The 20,148-nt window shown below is 44.6% G+C and overlaps 1 protein-coding gene across 5 annotated transcripts in view; it reads right to left on the reverse strand.

Annotated features, from left to right (window-relative positions):
- Positions 1–1,296: 1,296 nt before the first annotated feature.
- Positions 1,297–20,148, reverse strand: part of NUTF2 (nuclear transport factor 2) — a 35,172-nt gene continuing 16,320 nt past the window's right edge. For all 5 annotated transcript variants that reach the window (XM_065662774.1, XM_065662775.1, XM_065662771.1 and 2 more), the window contains 2 exons: positions 17,631–17,729; positions 1,297–1,844 (listed from right to left, as the gene is read on the reverse strand). In XM_065662774.1, coding sequence (XP_065518846.1) covers positions 1,731–1,844; positions 17,631–17,729 — 213 coding nt within the window. In that variant the 3' untranslated portion in view covers positions 1,297–1,730. The remainder of the gene's footprint in view (positions 1,845–17,630; positions 17,730–20,148) is intronic.

Below are 20,148 nucleotides of genomic sequence, written 5' to 3' on the forward strand. Positions count from 1 at the left end.
CTCTTCAGGTAAGGAATTCTGAACACAACTTTTATAGCTTAGCAGCACTGACAGAAGTTCTGAATTTAAAATTGAGAACATGTAAGAATGCTGCAACAGTGAGCAGGAGGGTCCTAACATCAGCTTCCAAGAAAGCTCTGTTCCAATTCAAAGGCCAAAGCAGGCAGATTTGAATCACAACTGGCTCGAGCATGCCCCTTTCCAGGCTTTCCTCAAAAAAAGGGTAATACCATGGTCATAAACTTTAAAAGCAAGTCCCACAAGGTGTGCTAATTCCTTCTAAAATGGGTCTTAAGAGCTCAGTGAGATCTGAAGGCAAAGTGAAGGCAGTTCTGCTCCTGTGCCACGTCATCTGCTGGACAGAACCTGAAGAAGGCTCCAGGGAGACCTTAGAACAGTTTCCAGTGCCTAAAGGGGCTACAAGAAACCTGGAGAAGGGCTCTGGACATGGGCCTGTAGGGACAGGACAATGGTGAATGGCTTTAACCTGACAGAGGGGAGACTGAGATGAGATCTTGGGAAAAAGTTCTTCCCTGTGAGGGTGCTGAGGCCCTGGCACAGGTTGCCCAGAGAAGCTGTGGCTGCCCCATCCCTGGCAGTGTTCAAAGCTAGTCTGGATGGGGCTTAGAGCAACCTGCTCTAGTGGAAGGTGTCCTTGCCGGTGGCAGGGATTGGAACTGGATGAGCTTTAAGGTCCTTTCCGACCAAGGCCATTCTGTGATTAGTAAATTCCTTCAGTGGTGGAACACCGCCATCTCCAGGATGGAGGACACATGACAGCCGATTATGCCCTGGAAACACGCACAGCAAAGGCTGTACTACCCCAACCGGTTCCATTGACAGTGCAGGGATGCTTAGAAAACCCCGCAGAGCACAGATCTTGTCAGAGCTTCAGAGCTGGATACAAACTGTGGGAAGGCAGTGGTGAAATGATGTCCTGCCTGTAAAGAAAATACCACTGGCCTGTTCCACTTTGAGGGTGAACGTAATGACCATCATGAAGATTAACAGGCTGCTGTGACTGTTGGCATCCTTGAGTGTTATTTGAAATGTCTGTCCTGGTAAAATCCAGCAGCTGACAACTAACCTGTCTAGAAGTCTTGTCATAAAAAGCTGCTGGGAAAGAGGGAGAAAGAAGTTGTACGGCCAAGGGCATATCAGAACTGCCTCTCCTGGTACAACTGTCAAGTGCTCTCCAGCCTGAGTTGTTAAGTTTGTAACACCTCCACACCAGGGAGACCCAGGACATCCACAGCAAGTACCATCACCTCCTCCATATCCAACTCATTAAAACAATTTAAACTGTTAAGAAAATCTCAAGGTTTTATTGTGTAACGTAGCATTGGAACATCTGAACAAATCAGTATCTGGGCTGTACAGGCTGCTGTTCTTTCATGTCTTTGGGTTATAGAGCATCTTGTCAGTACGTAACAACAACCTTTTGCATTATTACTTCTTTCTGAGGCATGCTGGTACAACACAAATTTCTCTTGTCAAATGCAGCTAAGTCTAACTTCCAAACATCATGCACAAGAAACTCATCTCTGACAATGTAAACTCAGCAGAAGGGCAGGTCACAGCTCTTGCTTTGCTCACACTCTGCAGTGCTGCAGGTTTGTGTATGATATTTGGAATGTTCTGTGAGTGTGAATAATACCAGTAAGAGGAGAGAAGGGAAAAAAAACCCCAAACAAACAAAAATAAAGCTGGGGTGCTTCGGGGTTGCCAGCTCAGCCAAAGTTGTGCAGTGCTAGCCTGAACATGTCATTGGTGCAAACCCAGGCATCATTGATGTTCTTTAATAGAAATATCTGGTGGAAGCCCATGATAGGATCTTCATCAGCCTGCAGAGAGAAGAAAAAAAAGTTCAAAAAGCTCTTTTACTGCAAAATATATTCCAAAACTCAGTAAGACAACTGAAAAGCTGATGTTCACAGTGATGTCACATGCTGTAAGATGCAGAATACTGGGAGAGACACTAATACAACCAGAGGTTCTGCTCCAGGGACACCTTGCAGACAAACACTGAGGTCCTAAGGACACAGAACTCCTGCAGTGATCTGAGTTGGGGTTTTCTGGAAGACCCGGGGCCATGTCATTCCTGCAGCTTCACCACACTGATTAGAGAACGCCTGCCTCAGTGCAGAATCACACATCTGTTCTGGGCCTTGCCTGGGAACCAGGCATAAGCCAGGGTGCTTCAAAATCAGATTCTAGCTGCTGTGCTTTGTTGACAAAAGGGAGTTTCTATGGAAGTCAGTATCAATATTGCCTCAATGATCTAGGCACTGATTGAGGATTTTGAAATTCCCAGAGTAGGTTCAGCTGGCCAGCAACACTGTACTTTCCACCTCTGCCATCAGGAACAGCTCAAAGGGAGCAAAGTATCTGCTATAGCTGCAACAAGGTGTTCCAAGCCCAGGGAATCTTTGCAGCAGAGCTTCAACTCCTGCCTTTGACAATTCACCTGCATGCACTAGCATAGAGCCTGTGCTGTATGTGCTATTTACTACAAAGGTAGAACATAAAGTAAGACTAGTTCTCCCACCTAATGCTTACCAGTCTCCTCAGAGACATCATGCAGGAACTGAAGCCTGAAAACAACAGAAATGACTTCCAGAGGAGCCGGAAATCACACAACAGGACATGATCTGAACAGCAAGGGACCAAGCTACAAAACAATCTTCTGATAGTGATCACAGTGTGGTCATTCACATTCACAATTCTATTCAGCATTTTGGGAGATTTTAAGCTCTCTTCTTTCAGCACACGGCCATTTAGCTTCAGAAAAAGGGGAAAATGCATTAAAAAACAAGGCACTGAAAAGCAGCAGCAAGAGGAGCACATGAAACAGCCTGTCAGAGAGCTGACTAGTTATTCACAATGCTCTACTGCTCTCCACCAAGAGCAGCACATAAAAAGCAGACTAAAGAACAAACAAAAATATCTTTACTTTAAAAAGTAATACATAAATAATAAATTTACTGGGAAACAACTCAGCTTTGAGGAGCAACTTGCTAAGGCCATCAGTTACACCACAAACCAGCAGGTCTGCCGAAGCACTGGCAGGATCAAGTGCATGTAAAAGCAGCATTCAGCTCTAAAACCACTGCCAGGATTTCACAGTGACAACTGCCTAGGAAGTGAAGTGGTGTAGATGAAGTGCAGTTTTAGTAAGTGTATGCTAATCCACAGAGGAAAACCAATTAGCTATGACCTCTCAGGAACGTGATGCTGAAATCATGCTGGACAGGTTTTATTTGTTTTTTAAACCAGCTGGGAGCTCAAAAGCTATCAGGGCAAGCATAGGTTAGCAATTATTAGAAAGGAATACCGAACCAAACAGACAACCAAACCAAACTAGTTGCAGTAGGAAAGTGAGTAAGTGCACAAAGAACACCCACATACTAAATCCTGCATGCATTTCTTAATATTAAAAAAAAAAAAAAAAAAAAAGAAAAATTATACAATAAGGAAAGGCCAGAGAAGGACAAGAAAGATGATCCAGCTACAGGACAACTTCCTACCGACAGTCGACAGAGTCTAACTCTCTGGCTTGCAAAACTGTAATCAGGGTGAGGGGAACAGGCAAGATAAATTGCTATAAAACCATAAAGTACAAAGTGAACAAGGAAAATACAGCCAGAATTTAAGAAGGCAACAAGGCCAGAAGTACGAGAGACTCAAGTGTTCAGTAGACAAACAAAAGAAAAGTCCTCAAGCAAGACAAGTGTGAATAAAGTCACTCTTCCACAAGGTGATGAACTGGGCAGCTTTGTGTCACATCAATATACACCTTCCTTTGCATTAGGCAGAGACTCCCTAACAATCAGCACAATATGAACACAAGCAATTATGCTGACTTAAACCCACCATCCATCTTGCTCATTAGCACATGGCAGCAGTTATGCCAACTATTTCAGGGCAAGTATTATCACTGTTACAGCTGCTAAGCACAGATGCTTGCTTATCCATACTGAAGAGCTGGCCTGTGAACCAAAACCTGTATGTTTATGGCTCTTTTAGCTTTACACTAGGGCCTCAATGCTGCTTGATAGTTGGTAGGTTTCTGTCCATGAGGGAATCTTTAAGAAAACTGGTTAGCATTAGAGCTGTACATTAAAGTCTGAGATACTGTCGCACACAGACAGTTGCGGTCAATGGCTCAATGTCCAACTGAAGACTGGTGATGAGTGGTGTCAACAGCTTTGTTGGTGACACAGACATTGCGATAGAGCATCCTCAGTAAGTCTGCTGATGACACTGCGCTGTCTGGTGCGGTCAACATGCTGGAGGGAAGGGACAGGATCCAGAGGGGTGTGGACATGCTGGAGAGGTGGCCAATGCCAACCTCATGAAGTTCAACAAAGCGAAGTTTGTGGAGGATTGGCTTGTTGAAAAAGGTCAAAAGGTCACGTTCCCATCAACGAGCTGAAACAAGACATCTGTGTAGAACATGGTGCAAACCTCTCACGCCAGATAATGAGGAAATGAAGGACACCGGCAAACAGCAACATACTATGACCAATCACAGCCAAGGCCACTAAGTGATAAGTGCATGAGAAGGAGGATGGTGGGGGGGTGCACGGTGTAGCTGCAAAAATGTAGAAGCTATAAACCAATGATCTTGTAACATGTAAAAGCTATGAGCCAATGATCTCTGTATGCAAGGTATATAAGTATCCATCTGCTTAGCAATAAACGAGACTTGTTGGTCATCATCTGATGAGCTCGTCTCCCGGCGATTCCCACAAATGGTGACCCCGACGTGATCCCTCGAACACCACGGTGGGACGACGTAAGTTCTGCTCGGGTCCTGATCAAAGCCACAGGACAGTCAAAGCGCCAAGATCTCCGGATTTTAAGCGCCGGACCCTGGGTGACCGTATAGACGAGCCCGGCCGATACGCGCCTCCGAAACCTGAAGGGGCTGCAACAAGCGCGCTAAGGTATGGAAAGGCAAGCGGCGTATGATTTATTTACTGCCTTCTTACAAAAGCGGCAGGTTAAAGGGATCGACCTGCAGAAAGAGCTGCAGGGACTGTTAGCTTATGGACAGTCTAAGGGATGTTTTGTTAACCCTCACACTGTCCATGAATTAGCAGAAAGGCGAAAATTTGGAGATAAGATTTGGCAAGCTATATATAATACCCTGTTAAAACAAAAGTCTGGGAAGACAGCAGGGATCGGGAAAGCTCCGAAGAACGCAGCCACGGAGGGCAGTGACACTGTGAAACATTTGTTGGTCATTTGGAGAACTATTTTAGAGATGTTAAAGTCAAAAAGTGAGATTGTGGAACCCAGTGTCCCCCCCCAACCCCTGGCCACCTCTGAGCCTCTGCCAGTTGCCGCCGCGTCTGCAAAGTCTGAAGACAGAGATGAAGACAGTCTTTTTGACCCGGACCCTATTGACCCCAAGAAAGAGCCTGTGCGTGCTCATCAGGCTGCTGTTGCTGCTCCTGAAGTTCTGACGCCTGTTAATTCTGATGCTGACCTGGATGATCCTTTTGACATGGAGCCGGAAAAGAAGCCTAATTTATATCCCCCAGAACCTCATGATAAATGGGCAGCTGTAAAGGGAGAAGCGAGATGGGTGTGGGATGCAGATGTATTGTGTGCTTTCCCTGTGATGTATGTGCTGGATCAAGACCTGCGGTGGAAAGGTCTCTCGTATGCCCTTATCAGGGGTATCGAGAGGACTGTGGTGGTCCGTGGACTTGGGGTCCCATATACAACTCATTTGATACAGTCTGTCTGTGATACTCATGTACTAGAAGTTAGCAAATATGTCTTATGATTCTATTGATGCTTGGAAACCTTTATAGATATTGCTGGCCACTTCTTCTGACATAGACTGGCCACCTATGTCAGAATGAGTGTGCATTTTGATCAGTATAAAAGCCCAAGCCTCATGCGATGTGAGGGAGGCAGAGCCTCTGCGGGGACGCTCGCTAGGGCTGAGCCTGCCACCTCACACTGCGATGATGCTTGTTGGAGCTGGTTTCCTGATAGTCTTCACAGAGTCCTTATGCCACACTCTGTACGTGGGACTGTGTAGTGCGAGTAATGATTGTCTGGATTTTGTGTTTCAAACATTGTAGTTGTGTGAAATGTGCTTGTGGGATCCCATATGCATACGTCTGTGTGTGTGTGTGTGTGATGAGAGCAGATGGTGTTCTATGTATTTTTTTTGTTATCGTGTTCATGTAAAAGTTTTTAACAGGTAGTGGTTTAACATTTCAGGCAAGAAAGGGTTAAGGCAAAAGTGTGGTTGCTGACAGGTATTTATGGCTGCTGCTGAAGCAGGCAGGCAGCTGTAGCTGCTGCCGAGCAGGCTGCTGTTTGTAGCCGTGCAAAGCAGAGTGAACAACTTTTGAGAAAAAAAAAAAAAAAAGAGGGGGGAAGAGAAGAAAGGAAGGTAAAGTTGCAGAGCACAGGTAGACAAATGCGAATCCAGGTGACAGATTGCAAATCTATTCAGAGAGAGGCTCTGTCAAACAATGATTTTGATTGTTGCAGGAAAAGATTCTCGCCTTTCCTGTTAAGTACCAGATTAACGCTCAAGGTCAGGCAGTAAATGCTGAAATGTCTCCCTTAAATTGAAATTGCTATCTCAGTTAAGGCAAACTGTTTTTTCTACAGGCATTCAGTTTGAACCCACTAGGCAGATGCTGTCATATATTTGGGGAACAGATTTGCTGTTATATTAAAAGTATTGTGAAATTAATCCTCACCCCTTTGCAGTTGTTGTTATGGAACATGTATTGGCAGAAAACCTGTCAAGAGGCAGTTGCAGTTCAGCGAGGCCAGGGAGATCCCCTGATTGGGGTGCAATTACAACACCTGATGGGAACTGGACAGTTCTCCACTAAGGAGGCTCAAGTCCAGCTAGGTCCAGAATTCTTAAAAGAATCTATGAGACTAGCCTTGCTACTGGGGAGATCATCTGCGTTGAAAGGACTATTCATTGTTCCAGGTGTCATCAATGCTGATTATATGGGTGAAATTACGTTACATTATTTATGCATCTTTGGTGATGAACAAACTCCAGCGGTTATTAAGCACTTTGTACAAACAGAAGATAAAGCCTTCTTTTAAGGCGTACTATCGAGATCCTAATACAGATTTGTGGCAGGGACCGGCAGAAGTAATATATCTGGGCCGTGGTTACACCTGTGTTTGTGCTCCTGCAGGACCCTTGTGGGTACCATCCAAGTGACTAAGACCGGCTGTTGCAGAAGCTCCAGTGACGGCATCTCCGAGCTAGTGTATGGACCCTGACTCGCAGACCCGGGAGGAGCGTTGCTTGCACCAATCGCTACAACCACTAATAGAAGAACTTAACTCCCTAGTCAACACAGAGCTTTCATTGAGCACGGTCGCCCTCCTAGATCCGGTCCATGGCCACAGGCATATAGTGGTACAACTGAGATTGGTGATACAAGTGCTTCAATAACTCTGTAGTTTTTGTCATCAGTGTGACCCTACAGTAGAATTGTATTGTGGTAGTTGTCAGTCTATAAGGCATCTTCGCCAGAGTTAGCTGAAACAAAGACCTTTTGTATAGTCTGTCAAATTATCTTTTATGTAACCCGCTTATAGCGCTTCAGAAATATTTAGCTGACTTTAGAAGTTTCACTTCATAGAGCTGCATATACGTTTGCTTTACAAGCTGCTTCGCTGTTGTAGGTCTCATAATTATAGGGGGTTTGTTACTTTGTTATGCTTTGCAATGTTGTTCTGCTTGTTTACAACGACTGCTGACTCAGTCCTTATTCCTTTATAAAGAAAAAGGGGGAATTGTGGAGGATTGGCTTGTCGAAAAAGGTCAAAAGGTCACGTTCCCATCAACGAGCTGAAACAAGACATCTGTGTAGAACATGGTGCAAACCTCTCATGCCAGATAATGAGGAAATGAAGGACACCGGCAAACAGCAACAAACTATGACCAATCACAGCCAAGACCACTAAGTGATAAGTGCATGAGAAGGAGGATGGTGGGGGGGTGCACGGTGTAGCTGCAAAAATGTAGAAGCTATAAACCAATGATCTTGTAACATGTAAAAGCTATGAGCCAATGATCTCTGTATGCAAGGTATATAAGTATCCATCTGCTTAGCAATAAACGAGACTTGTTGGTCATCATCTGATGAGCTCGTCTCCCGGCGATTCCCACAGAAGTTCAAGGTCCTACTTGGGGCAATCCCAGGCATAGCTACAGGTTGGGCAGAGAAGAGATTCAGAGCAGCCCTGTCGAGAAGGACTTGAGGGAGCTGGCTGATGAGAAACGGAACATGAGCTGGCTCCAGCGTGCGCTTGAGCCCAGAAACCACCAGTGTCCTGGGCTGTATCCCCAGCAGCGTGACCAGCAGGTCAAGGGAGGTGATCCTCCCCCTCTACTCTGCTCTCATGAGACCCCACTTGGAGCACTATGTACAGTTCTGGTGTCCTCAACGTAAGAAGCTCATGGAGCTGCTGGAGCAAATCCAAAGGAGTCTACAAGGATGATCACGGGCAGGAGCACAGCCTGTACTATCAAAGGCTAAGAAAGTTGGGGCTGTTCAGCCTGGAGAAGAGAAGCTGCGTGGAAACCTCATAGCAGCCTTACAGTATCTGAAGGGGGCCTACAAGGATGCCAGAGAGGGACTCTTCATCAGGGACTGTATCAACAGGACAGGGGGTGATGAGTTTAAACTTAAAAGGGGAAATTCAGGTTAGATATGTGATAAAAAACATAAATAGTTTGCTTCAGCAAAAGCTTGCTTTATCTTTGTTTTTGCATTGTATCCTGCTTAAGCACAATCACATAGGTGGATGAGAAAAATGTAAGTTCCTGAAACTGTGAAACAAACAGGAACAAGGGACTTTTACAGCCAGACACAGGATATATGGCACGCATGCTTGATCAAACCAACATCTAGTCTGGAAATAACAGAACAAGTTATAAGGGCTTTAGGCACATGCATGGTGTTAAGTAGGTCAAAAGTCCATATCAAAGAAGACTACTGGCCATTATCAATTTGCTCTTAAAAGACCCTCCTGGATATGTGCAGAAGAAAGAATGAAGATTGCATCAGCCACTGGGAGGTGGGATTCATCTTCCTGAAAGTCCTATGAATACGTAAAAGGCTTGACTATAAGAAACTTTGACTCTGTACTGACAAATGTGCATGCAGGATACGAAGGCATGCACCCAGCACTGTAAATAAACCTTTGCTCCCCTGACTTTATCCCCAGTTAAATTTTTCTAAAGGTGAGCTCATTTCTCACAAACACAAGGCAGAAGTTCTTCCCTGTGAGAGTTCTGAGGCACTGGCACAGGGTGCCCAGAGAAGCTGTGGCTGCCCCATCCCTGGCAGCGTTCAAGGCCAGCTTGGACAGAGCCTTGGGTGACAAGATCTAGAGGGAGGTGTCCCTGCCTGTGAAAGGAAGTTGGAATTGGATGATCTTAAGGTCCTTCCCACCTCAAACCATTCTATGGTTCTATGACATGACTTTGTAAACCATCTTACTAATGCTATCCCTTTTGACTAACCACAAAATCACAGAGTACCAGGTAGGAAGGGACCATGGGGATCATCAGGTGCAACCTTTCTAGGCAAAGCACGATCTAGACTAGATGGGCCCAGCACCCTGTCCAGCCAAATGAACAGTGTCCAGCACTGGGGAGTCCACCACTTCCCTGGGGAGATTATGCCTGTGGCTGCTTGTTCTCAGTATGAAAAATTTTCCTTGTGTCCAGTTGGAATCTCTTCAGGAGTAATTTATACCCATTATCCTTCATCTTGTAGAATCCCAGACTGGCTTGGGCTGGAAGGCACCTTAAAGCTCTTCCAGTTCCAACCCCCTGCCATGGGCAGGGACACCTTCCACTAGACCAAGTTGCTCCAAGCCCCATCCAACCTGGCTTTGAACACTGCCAGGGATGGGGCAGCTACAGCTTCTCTGGGCAATTTCCACGGTTTTAGCTCTCAAGCTAATGCAAAAGACAAAAAAACAAGGTCCTACTTTTCCATGTGACTCCTCATAAAAAGAGAGTGTCTTCTTTGTAGCCATGACCAAGTTGGAATGAATTCATATTCATGTCAGCTCCTTTCTAATGCCTTAGTTCAAAATAGGCAGGCAGAATCATTTCAGCTTGAATTGTTTCTAATCACAGCTATTACTCAGCATTTAGTATACTCTCATTTGCCCCATGGTCTTCTCGGGTCACTGGGGCATCTATTACAAGTTTTTTAAGTAGTCTGCATACCAAATTTGAGCATGTCATTACTGACATGAGTACAGTTTAAAACTATGCCTCTGGAAAAAAGATACCACCACCAGAGTGGTTTTAGCATAGATTTGATTCATTTCTGCTAAGCCCAGCTGCACTGCAGCTCTCAGTGCTTTGGCTCGAGGAGAATTTCCCACTCTCTTGCACAATTCAGGACTGGACACATGAAAAAAAAAATTAAAAGGGAATTCTTCCTCAAATACTTGCTGTTGTTCAGATGGCAAACTCCTCAATACAGACACATTATTGCTTTCTTCATTCCTTTCATGTTATATCTTCACAGCACAGAGGAGCAGTATACTTGTAAAAAACAAGGAAAATCCTAGACTATATTTAAGGTAAATTATTTATAGTCTGTTCCCAAAATTCTGAATATGTCCTATTAACACATAGCAAAGACCCACAGCTGAGTGACTAGAGATGCTCTAGAAGGCATAGACTAATCCTATCCCATTTTAGTTTGGATCTTTACCATAGCTCAGATAATATCACTGAAATTCTTTACCCTTAGTTTCCCATCCAAAATCAGCTATGTCCAACTCAAAACTTACATTCTAGAGGTAAGGCTTGAAACACAGGAGCTTTATTTTTCCCCACGAAGCTTTCCTTTATGTAGTTCTAATTCTTTCATGACATCCTTCAATTAAAACAAAAGCAGAAGCAGATTGGAAGAATCCTCCGGTTTCTAGGCCAGCCTCATGCTCTGCATGATCACAGACTACCAGCAGCAGTGTGTCCAGAACCACAGCAGGGTTGGAAGGGACCTTTAAAGATCATCTATTCCAGCACCCCTGCCATGGGTAGGAACGCTTCCCACTACATCAGGCACAGCTTTGTCTAGCAGGGTCTTCCAAGCCTCCAAGCACAGACACTTCACAAGGTGTACAGGCACCAGGGTTTTTAGCCTTCCAGTGAGAATCTGCCCTGGTGCTCAGTCTGAACTTCCCAAGTTCTGGTTTGCAACCACTGTCCTTTGTTATACTCTCTGGCACCACAAAGAACAATTTGCTTTCAGGTTAAGTACTCAGTTACTTTCCACCTACAGGGCAGATTGCCCTTAGTCCCTCCTCTCCCAGCTCCACAATCCGTGTGTAGAACACTGACAATCTTGGCAGCTTTCTGACTACGTCCAGTTTTAGTACCTCCCTTCTGACCTGCAGGCTCAAACTGTAGAAAGTTCTTGGCTCTGAGAGCCATGGGTCATGTCAGAGTACTAGATGCAACACTACTCTGCAACCCAAGTTTAGCTGCACAGCTCTTCTCTTCTCCGGCAAGAGACAGTTTTACTCTTTCACTAGCACACCACAGCATCTGCTGCTGGAACTGTAGGGCTGCAACTATCCTTATCTCAAAGGAAAGGCTAATTACTTACGATAGCAGTTCTTTCAAATGCTAAGCCTCATTTAACAGGCTTTAAGCACTGCTTTAAGTGTTCAGCATGCATTACAAAACCATCCAGTGATTTTAGTTGCAAACCGCCTTTCCCTTTTAAGGCTAGGAAACACTCCACAACAATTAGTTATTCACAATTAATTCTGCAACAACCACTTCAAAATTCACACTCTGTGGGAGAGCCACAGGTCTGCCAGGCTGCTCTGAGAAGGCACAAGCCACAACCATGCTTCTCAGCCGAGCTCAAGGGACACAAGAGCGAGAAGAGAGCACTTCTTACTCAACCAGGACAGCGAGGACTGCATGGAAGAGTGGTAAGGCAGAGGGTTAGACGTTGTGGAGGGCTAGCCTGAAGACTTCGTTGGTGCACACCCAGGCACCTTGAAAACTTTTCAACAAAAATGATTGGTGGAAGCCTAGAACCTGGTCATCATCTGCCTGAGCATGACAGGAGAAATACGTTACGAGGTGAAACACACTGGGTAACATTCTGGATGAACGCCGGCAAAGTAGGGTCACACCAAATAAAACTCACACCTACAAGTTTAAACTGATGCTTATTCTTCCTACTTGAAGCAAGCAAACATGCACCCAGACAAAGAACAGCAATAAAACATAAGAGAATTACAGTAAGATCCTTGCTAGTAACATGCACCCCATTTAGATGCTCTATTATTCTCCAACATCATCTCCAAGAAGCTGTTGTGCTCAGTCCCCTCAGTGCAGATGATTATTTTGCTGCAAAATATGTTGCTTTAATTTACAGCTCATACTGGCATTAGCATGCTGGGCTGGAACAGATACACATCCTGACCTGGCCACATGGCAGTAATGATTTCAACTGACCCCAGTTAAATCCCCCTCTAACAGGGAAGGCCAAAGGCTTAAAACTCAAACCCGCAGGTTTACCTAAGGCATAGTATTCTGGCAAAACAAACAGGGTCTGAAAGTAATAGTCCTTGGCCCTGTTGTCCTGGGTTTATCAGGAGCCGTTTTGCTCCTTCTTAGTAACTGGTGCAAGCTCTGTGTTTTGACTTCCAGCCTGGGCAGAGAGCTGATAATACCGATTGTTTTTAATTGTTGCTAAGTAATGTTTATTCTGGCCAAGGACTCTGTGAGTCTCATGCTCTGCTGGGGACGAGGGAGGCTGGGAGGAAGCAGAGACAGGACACCAGACCCAAACTAGCCAAAGAGGTATTCCATACCACAGCACGTCATGCCCGGAGAGGTAACTGGGAGTTACCCGGAAGAGGCAGGCTCTCTCTCTCTTCGGGGGGGTCGAACTCGTTCGGCGGTGGTATCGTATTCTCTTGTTATTTTCTCTTATCAGTATTATAATTGGTGGTAGCAGCAGTGATTTGTGTTATACCTTAGTTACTGGGCTGTTCTTATCTCAGCCCGTGGGAGTTACATTCTCCTGATTTTCCTCTCCATCCCTCCGGGAGTGGGGAGGGTCGGGGTGGGGGGGGGGGAGGTGAGTGGACAACCTGTGTGGATTGGTTTAAACTACGACACCTGTGATTTCTTCAGAACTCTTCTTGTGCAGTTAAGAAGAGAGCTGAGGCTTTGTGACAATTTGATAGCAGTTCACCCCACAATATATGCAGGGAGAGTAGAAGGTTCCTCTGTTTTGGTTTGAGTTTTTTCTCCTCCCCCTAAAATCAAACAATATCAAAATATAATGGTTTAATAAAGAAATGCAAGATGTGCCCAGCTGACTTAAGAATGAGTTTCCACTGAATTTTCAGGACTAGGAACTCAAGCAACTAAGGCCTCAGAAAATCCATTTCAATATCATGCCAATAAAGACTTATTAGAAAGGGAATGTCACGGGTATTTTAGCATTATTATTTTCTTAGATTAGTTATTAAAAGCATTCTGCATGCTCCTTCATTACATAAAATGATGCATGTTTTAGAAAACAGCAGAGGATTCAAAAGCATATACATTGATTATACTGGGCTTTGAGGAATCTGGCTCACAGGGCCATGGAAAGGATAACTGTAAGCTTGGTTTTTCCCTTCTGCTACTGGTGGTCTTGGAAGTGCCCTCCCTTGTGCAACTTTCTCTTCAGTTTTTCTCAAGACCAATGGGTGTGAGCTGAACTACCACACCATTAAGAAAGCAACTTTTAAAAAAAGTAAGCATGCAGCTCCATGTTTGTGTGTTGAAGTGCACCCTGTTCAGCTGGAGCTACAGAAGAACCACTCACTACAAGGCACTAACTGAACCCAGTTATTCCCAGTTACAGCATTACATCTAGAATAGCACTACGATGCATTAAAATGGCTGTCAATGTGGATGTAGTCACACAAGTATTGTCTACCTATGACAATGAGGTTCATGCTCATGTCATGAGCATGTCTTGAGCAAAGTGATCACAAAATGACTGACTTCAATGTTTCAAGAAGTCAGGAAGAAGGTCAGCAAAGCCTCCACCTTAGACTTCCACAGGGATGACTACAGTTTGTTTAGGACACTGGTCAGCAGAATTCCTTGGGAAATGCTACTGAAGGACAAAAGAGTTCAGGAAGGCTGGACACTCTTCAAAAATTGAATCTTTAAGGTGCAGAAGCAGGCGGTCCCTATGTGCCAAAAATCAAACCAGCAGGCAAGAGACAAGCCTGGCTGAAAAGGGAGATAGTGCTGGAATGCAGGAAAAAAAAAGAATTTATCACCTATGGAAAAAGGGACAGTTACCCCACTAAAAGTTCAAGGATGTTGTTGGGTTACGTAGAGAGAAAGTTAAAAAGGCAAAGCCACAGCTGGAACTAAATCTGGCCACTACCGTAAAAGATAAATAAAAGTACTTTTTAAAATATATTAGCAACAAAAGCAGAAACTCCATCCTCTCCTGCATACTAGGGGAAACCTAGTGAATGAGGATGAGGGAAAGGCTGAGGTACTTAATGCTGCTTTTGCCTCAGTCTTTAATAGTACACCAGCCATCCTCGGGGTACTCAGTTCCCTGAGCTGGATGGCAGAGATGGGGAGCTGACTGAAGTCCCCATAATCCAGTAGGGAACAAGTTAGTGACCTCCTGCTCCACTTATAAGTTACACAAGTTTATGGGGCCAGATGGGTTACACCCAAGAGTGCTAAAGGAGCTGGGAGAGGAGCTTGCTAAGCCACTCTCCATCATCTATCAGCAGTCCTGGTCTACTGGGCAGGTCCCAGAGGATTGGAGATTGGCCAACATGAAGCCTCTACAAAAAAGGGAAGGAAGGAAGGCCCAGGGAATTACAGGCCTGGCAAGCTGAGCTCAGTGCCAGGGAAGGTCATGGAGCAGATGATTCCAAGGAAGATCAAAAGCAAGTGTGGGAAAATGGAAGGATCAGGCCCACTGAGCACTGAGTTCAACGCCAGGGTACATGAAAGGCAGGTCCTGCCTGACCAACCTGATCTCCTTTTACAATAAGGTGACTCACATGGTTGATGAGGGAAAGGCTGTGGACATTGTCTATTTGGACTTTAGTAAAGCATTTGACACTGTCTCCCACAGCATTCTCTGGGAGAAATTGGCTGCTCACGGCCTGGATAGGTGGATTCTTTACTGGGCTGGAAACTGGTTGGATGACTGAGACCAAAGAGTGGTGGTGAATGGTATCACGTCTAGCTGGTGACTGGTCACTAGTGGTGTTCCTCAGGGCTCGGTGTTAGGGCCAGAGTGTTGTCTAACATCTTCACTGAAGATCTGGATGAGGGGATTGAGTTCAACCTCAGTAAACTTGTGGACGACACCAAGTTGTCAGGGAGTGTTGATCTGCTGGAGGCTCTGCAGAGGGGTCTGGACAGGATGGACCAATGGCTTGTGGCCAGTGGGATGAGGTTCAAAAAGGCAAAGTGCCAGGTCCTGCACATGGGTCACAACAACACCATGCAACACACCAAGCTTGGGGAAGAATGGCTGGAAAGCTGCTTATGGAAAAGGACCTTGGAGTGCTGATTGATGGAGCTGAACATGAGCAGCTTGTGCCCAGGCAACCAAGAAGGCCAAAGGCATCCTGGCCTGTATAAGCACCAGTGTGGCAGCAGGGCCAGGGCAGTGATTGCCCTGTACTGGGCACTGGTGAGGCTGAAAATGTGCTTTCTAAAGCTCAAACTAAAGACACGTAAAAGAGTGGAAAAATGTTGCCTCTCCTACTAAAAACTCACAAACAAATTAGATTTGATCATGACAATGGGAATACTTTCATCCACTATGTTCTTTCCAAATACACAGATGCACTAACACATGATCCCTGAATTATTCTGGATAATATCAAGAAGCTTAAGTTATTCAGAGAATAAAAACAGCACTACTCCAACTCATGGTATTTATGGAAAGCTGCCAGATTGCATCTACAACCCTAATAACCATACTAAAGGATAAGAAAACTCAAAAGGTTTACAGAATCTTTCAGAACTTGGGTATCTTGACACACGATTCAACACAACCACTGTTGCAAGTGGCAATCTGCTCGATGATTTTGCAACAACCTTAGAAACATGACAGTGCAAAACCAGATGCAGATATGAACAACCCAAGACACTGCGTCAAAAAGTCTTGGGCTCATCACTGAGTTTTGAGCACACCCAAGACAGTAACAGATGAGCTCAGCATGTCTGACTTCATGCCTGTCCTGCAATTTAGTGCTCCATGGCCATGTGTGCCTGTCTTTCCTTAAGAGTGTGTGCCTGTGGGACAGAGCAACAAGAAAGCTGGAACCCAACTTCCAGCTAGGAAGAGGAGCAGCTGTGGTGAGAGCCAAAGCTATCTATGTTAGGCTTAGAAATGGATGCAATATACTTGGAACCAGTCCTCTCAACTGCTCAGGCCAAAACAATTAGGAGGAATTCAGACTTTCAGTCCTACATTTGCTTAGTTAACAGTTCAGTCAGTGTAAGTTTGAATATCCTGATACTGAAGGTGCCATTCAGAGTTAACAGGAAAAGGAAACCTAACCAGCCACTTTAAAAGAAACTGGGATCAAGTAACTCTAGAGACTGGATGGCTTTAGGGTCCTGACTTGACTGCATGGCTGGACCAAACCTTGACAAAACTACCTCCGGTAATTTTAACTATTGTTATGTAATTTCACACTTTGTAAATAATCACTGCCCACTGTGAGCAAGTTCTGCCTTCAGCTGACTTCACATACAGGATATTTTTTGCAGATTCCACAACAATTTCTTTCATAAGTAGTCCTATCAATTTACAAATCTGGGACCCTGGTATAAGATGCAACATGTCCTCAAAAGAACAGGACTAGGTCAGCTTACACAGTTCAGCTGTGTAACTGAACAACAATAACTTAAACCACAATGTAATCAAACTACAGCCTGAAAAATAATCTGATTTCTTCAAAGAAACAGCTGTTTAAACAGTGAGTGTTTGATCTCAGAGGCCACACTCCCATAGTTGAACCAGTTTTGACCACAGAGGGACTGCACTGCATTAACACCAGGACTGTGCTCTTGTGTACAGTGATAACAAATAAAAAAGCATGGTCTTGCTGAAGGGTTGACAGCTAACAAAGTGTCTGCAAAGCCACAGCTCAATGCACATGTTACATCAAAGAGCACATCAACCAAGATGTGCTTATATTATCCAAGAACACTGTAATAATGCTTTTAAACACAATAGAAGACACTGAAGCCTCATTGCATCAGAGTAAGGGAAATACTGATGTTTCCAGAGCTCCTGATATTTGCATGCACAGTAAAAACCATGGCACTTTGCTTGGCAGGAACACAGGGCTGTCAAATTACAGGTGGTTTACCTAATAGTAGTTATCTGAAGGGATGGGCAGTTTCTTGACAGTCTGGAAGAGCAGGAGAATGATGCCCCAATACAAGCTTACTGATGTTCCTTCCCCACCCAAGATAGCATTTTAATGTTTTCAGAGCTCAGACTATTTAGAATCCTAAAAATAAAACCTGTGACATAAGCATTTGTTAACCTGTCATGGAAGGAGTTTACCTTAAGCTGTCCCACTACCATACTGAGTATACAGCTGTCAGGTGTAGGTTGGTGGTCTTGTGCTGTGATGCTGTGTTGTATTTTTTGGAAAGGGAGGCTCTGCAATGAAAAGAAAGCAAAATAAGGAAGTGTACAGTCATTGCACGATGACAAAACAGATCAAGCAAATCCAACACTATGAAGCATTTAACTATTTTGGCAGTACTGTTGTAACTCAGCACTACTCAGGCTGGGTTGATCACAACAATTGTGCTTTTCAAATACCGAGACATGAAATAATGTCACCCTATACAGTAAACAGCATCTTTTCCTCGTCTAATTACACTGCCTGAATAGTTTCAGATCAAGTCTAAGCTGAAAGTCCACATGATGAAGGCACAAACGCATTCAGATAATGCTTTGAACAGTGTTCAAAGACTGTATGATCCTGTATTAGGGTTTACCAGACAACTCCCCGTCAGCTATTTTGTTCAAGTGGCTATGAAGAGAAAGGAAACATGGTTGACCCACAACCAGTTTCCAAAACTGGAAATCCACATATCCATCTCTCCCCTTTTTTCTTCCCGTAATGCTCATGTAGCCAGTGCAAGTGTGTCTGGAGTTATGCATGCAAGGAACATACACTGAAAACCACCAGATATTGGGGTGCAATTCCTCTCGTTCAACCAAAACCACTCTCATATTCCAGCCATGGAAGACTCCAAGCTCAGAGTCCTGTCACAAAAATGACATTTTGGCACTGTTCTATCAAAAGCTGCGTTAATGCTGATGTGGCAGTTCAGCACAGTGGAGCTCTGAGAGACCATAAAACCCAGAGTCCATGCACTGCAGAGGACAGCAGCATGTGGTCATTTAAACCTCAGAATGTACTTCAATGCCTTTGCTTCACTTTCCTTGTTTGTTAACAGGCTCAAGCAGACCTAACCACGTTCTTTGACAGGTTCTGCATTTCATTCTAGCAGAAGGAGCCCGAAAGACTTCCTAGAAGGCCTAGGGTAGAAGAATGGGAGACCTGAGTCCTAGTGTCAAGAATGTGAAGTGCAGTTTTGCCTGTACAAGCTGAAGGCGCTAGGAAGAGTACCAGCAAGCTAAATCCTTAGATAAGAGAGAACACAGAAACTGTGGAAGGATGAGGACCTGGGGAAGCAAAGGAAGTGTAGGGAACAGCCCTCTAATCACAGGGACGCTATTCAAGAACACTCACTAAAGCCTGCAGTGTTGGCTGAGAGAAGAATCCCAGCCTACTATGAACTGCAAAGTGAGCCAACTGGTTTGTAATATGGAATAGACATTTAGGAACAAAAAAAAAAAAAAAAATCCAGAGCACTCTTCCCTGAACCACCTGCAGTGTATTTTCCAGGGTCACTATCCCAAACTTGAATGTGCAATGTGCCCATATGGTCTCTACAGACATAGGCTGGAGCATTGCACTCCTTTCCTTTGAGGAAAGAGTACTATGAAGCCTGGTTTCACCTCAGCACAAGAGCTTCTTGTTGAAGATATCCTGCAAGAAGAGTCTGTTGAAAAGGTAGAGGGATGAAGGGAATTAATGTGGTTGTACCCAGAACTAAGCTTTCAGTGTGACAAGATGCAAATGAGAGGTGAGATCGGGGGGGAGAAAACTTTTCAGCTTTGGAATCAAGAGTGCTACAAAATGGTGACAAAGAACCAAAGACAAGGCTGGGTAAGATAGTGACTGTTTCAAGTACCTGACTGTCCCCTTCAGAGAAAAGGACCCCAATGGCTGGCCAGCCAAGTGAGCTACTCAGGTGATGTAGTGGGGAAAATCCCACTGGAAAAAGTAGGGTTACCTGACAGGAGAGATCACCGACTTTTACAACAGAGAGAGGATACCTCAAAAGGATGACTGCTTATGGACATCCATCTGTACTGGAGAGAAGCATTTCTTGATCTGAAGACTACAAAAAAGCAACTAGCATGTGAGAAGCCACACAACAACCAAGGCTTTTGTGTTCTCTGACACTAAAACTTTTCTGTGCTTTTACTACCAAAACTGCTGAAACCTCACTGAAGAAAGAGAAATAAGAGAAATTCTGCAAGAATAAAGTTGAGTGACTGAAACTCACTCCTGGCAACAAAGCTACTTGACCCAGCCTCCTCCTTGGTGCAGGAGGTTAATAGAACTACAGGATAATTACTTGAAATGCTCGATGAAAATCAGGCTGCCCCTGATTAGGACAGGCACTCTATTAGAAACAACTCTGAAGTCCAGCACCAATTGAGAAAGAAGGATCAAGTGTTAATTCCCACTCTGTAGCAAGGTACAAGTGCACCAGCAATGCCCTTCTCAAAGGCAATGCAGGCATCTAAAACACAGACCCAAGGGCAAACCTCAGCCTTCACAGTTCAAGATGTCCTGTATGAAAGCAGCGATTCCAAAACACAGGGGCAGTAGCTGTGCAACAAGACAAGTATCCGAATTAAGGACTTCTCAATCTGCAATAAAAGTGGTGTATCTGCCTGATATACCATGCTCTGAGCGGAATGTCTGACCTAA

The sequence above is a fragment of the Lathamus discolor genome, chromosome Z (assembly GCF_037157495.1).
Source record: "Lathamus discolor isolate bLatDis1 chromosome Z, bLatDis1.hap1, whole genome shotgun sequence".
NCBI lineage: Eukaryota > Metazoa > Chordata > Aves > Psittaciformes > Psittacidae > Lathamus > Lathamus discolor.